A 2,500-nucleotide genomic window follows, 5' to 3' on the forward strand; every position below is an offset into this window, starting at 1 on the left:
CTTGCAGCTTCGTTACATTTCTTAGCAAAATGTTCTACTTAAAGCTTGGCGGATATGCCTTTCACGAAGAATAGGCAAATTGTTCGCTCTTTAAGTCGTTTTGATTTTAGTTGAAACTGGCGACTTCAATTCAATTTTTTTCCATGATCTGAATATTTTCATAATAAAATAATCACCTCTTTCGGTTAGTTGCTGTAAAGAGAGAGAAGTTAATTCCATCCAATTATAACAATGTAAGCTTTCCACTATTCATGTGCTGTCTATATATTGTTACGTATTTAAAATTAGTTGCATTCTTGCTAAGGTTGTTAGGAAGTGGCTCTGTTGTTGTTAACGAATGTGGACATGCGAAGAGGGCTTCTCACCAAAACATTTTATTTCAATTTAAAAACCAGAATGTCAACAACCTCTTGGCATGGAATTTGGTGCAATCAAAGATGCGCAAATACAAGCGTCTTCTGAGTATGATCTAAATCACGCCGCCATCCAGGGAAGACTTAACTTCCAAAAGTCAGGAGAAAAGCGAGGTGCCTGGTCTGCAAAGAATAACGATAAGAATCAATGGTTGCAGATTGATCTGCAAGCATCCTGCACTAAAGTGACGGCTGTAGCGTCTCAAGGGAGAAATGAGATCAACCAGTGGGTTACAAAGTACAAACTGCAATACAGTAACGATGGAGTTACCTTCCAATACTACAAGGAACAAGGACAGACCGTTGACAAGGTAACATGTGACGATAGGCAATTCGTCATGACCTGCTTTGAAGAAATTAACAGTTGCAGTTTTCTACAATCAAACCCTAAAGTTCGTCTACAAGACAGGCGGACAAGCCCGACTGTGGGAACAATCTATCTTTGCCTTTTCCTATTAATTTTAGAACTAGTTCTTTGAATAAAATAAAATAAAAATTATTAAGCTCCCTAGCGTTCTTACCGTGCCGGGTGGATGTTTCCGTTGCCCATTCTCCTAGTAATTATTATTGATTGGATGTCGTGTGTACATTATCAACAGGCGGTGGACTTTCTTCCTTGTATCCCTCATTGGTTATGCTATAGATCATGAACTCATTAGCCAATAAACAAAATATGTCGGTCTTCGCATCACCATTTGTCTTATCTTTTTCCATTTAGGAATTTACTGCAAATAGCGATCGAAATTCAATCATATATCACAAATTAAACCCACCAATCCAGGCGCGTTACATCCGATTCCGACCGGTCACTTGGCACGAACACATATCAATGAGAGTGGAAGTCTGTGGCTTCAAACAAGGTAATCATGATATAATTTTTTTCACTTTTTCCATCCAGTCTACAATAAACGAATAAAAAAGATGAATTAATCCGAATTTAAGTAAAATTATCCATGAAAAATGTTTAAGGGTCACTTTGAAAGTAAAAAAAAAAAGGCATTTATCCGGACAGCTCAACATTTTGGTGTTACGAAAGGGCAATATTTATATGCGAAGATTGCCTGAAGATAAGTACTGTTCCACCACTTGATCGGGGTATCCATGGTGTTGTAGTTTAAATTATAGGTTTTTAGCCGCTCTAATTCCCCTTCATGCTTTCCCGTATACCCTGAACCTGATTTGTGATCATTTTTCTTTTTAATTTGCCTTAGTGTGGGCCAAGTTAATGAAAAAAAACTCTAAAGTAAGAGGTTAAACAAAGTAGATTACGAACAAGGTTCAGGTGCCGAAACGTTTTTAAATACTACTATATCGCTTCTCTTTTATTTACGAAATGAAATAAGCTATAAGTCCACCTATCTAAGCAGTAACCCTAGTTAAAAAGTCTTAACTTTTGAGATGAGAACAACCACGTGGGTAGCAACCTGGTGCAACTTCGGTTAAGGCTAAGAGGGTTGAATTTCAGGCGTAGTCTGCCTGTGGAATCCCACGTAAAGGTAAATGAGTTAGACACACAGCTGCAATTTCCAGAGTGCCCTATGTGTGCAAATCGGTGCGATGACATCAACGAGTGCCTCTTCAGAGTGACTTCTAAATCACGTAGCCTTACAGGGGAGACTATTTTCTTCGAGTCGACTACCAAAGTAGATTCCTGATCGGCATGGAGAGAAATTATTTAAGGTGGCAATCAGTGGTTCCAGATTTTATTGGCAGTATATTGAAAACTGAGAGTGACACGCGTTGCGTCCCAAGATAGACATGATCACCCTGAGTGGGTAACAATGTACAAGCTGCAGTACAGTGACGATGACAACACATTCTTCTAATACGTTCAAACAGTACCGACAGCCCATAAAAACAGGCATTTGTATGTATCCTGATTTCTCTTCTTGTTTTAGGTCCTTGTACAAATCTGATAAAGGTTTAAAAGCCAGAGTTTGTGTCATTAGCATGCTGTTGCATAAATAACTGTGATCTGAGGAACGTAGGACACATTCCGCTCGGGGAAATTCCCCTCTCTATAACTAAAAAAAAAAAAAGGCTCGAAGTTCCTAATGCAATGTTTCTTTTAAATGGGTGTCTACAAC

The 2,500-nt window shown here is 38.6% G+C and overlaps 1 protein-coding gene across 1 annotated transcript in view; it reads left to right on the forward strand.

The window, feature by feature from the left end:
• The window catches only part of LOC138034625 (cell adhesion molecule DSCAM-like), a gene marked incomplete at its 3' end in the record, with an annotated part of 44,345 nt that overhangs the window by 19,929 nt on the left and 21,916 nt on the right, over positions 1-2,500 (forward strand). Inside the window, exons 7-8 of the mRNA XM_068881840.1 lie at positions 396-724; positions 1,132-1,273. Of these exons, the coding sequence (XP_068737941.1) occupies positions 396-724; positions 1,132-1,273 (471 nt within the window). The remainder of the gene's footprint in view (positions 1-395; positions 725-1,131; positions 1,274-2,500) is intronic.

Source organism: Montipora capricornis, unplaced genomic scaffold (assembly GCF_036669925.1).
Source record: "Montipora capricornis isolate CH-2021 unplaced genomic scaffold, ASM3666992v2 scaffold_131, whole genome shotgun sequence".
Taxonomy (NCBI): Eukaryota; Metazoa; Cnidaria; class Anthozoa; order Scleractinia; family Acroporidae; genus Montipora; species Montipora capricornis.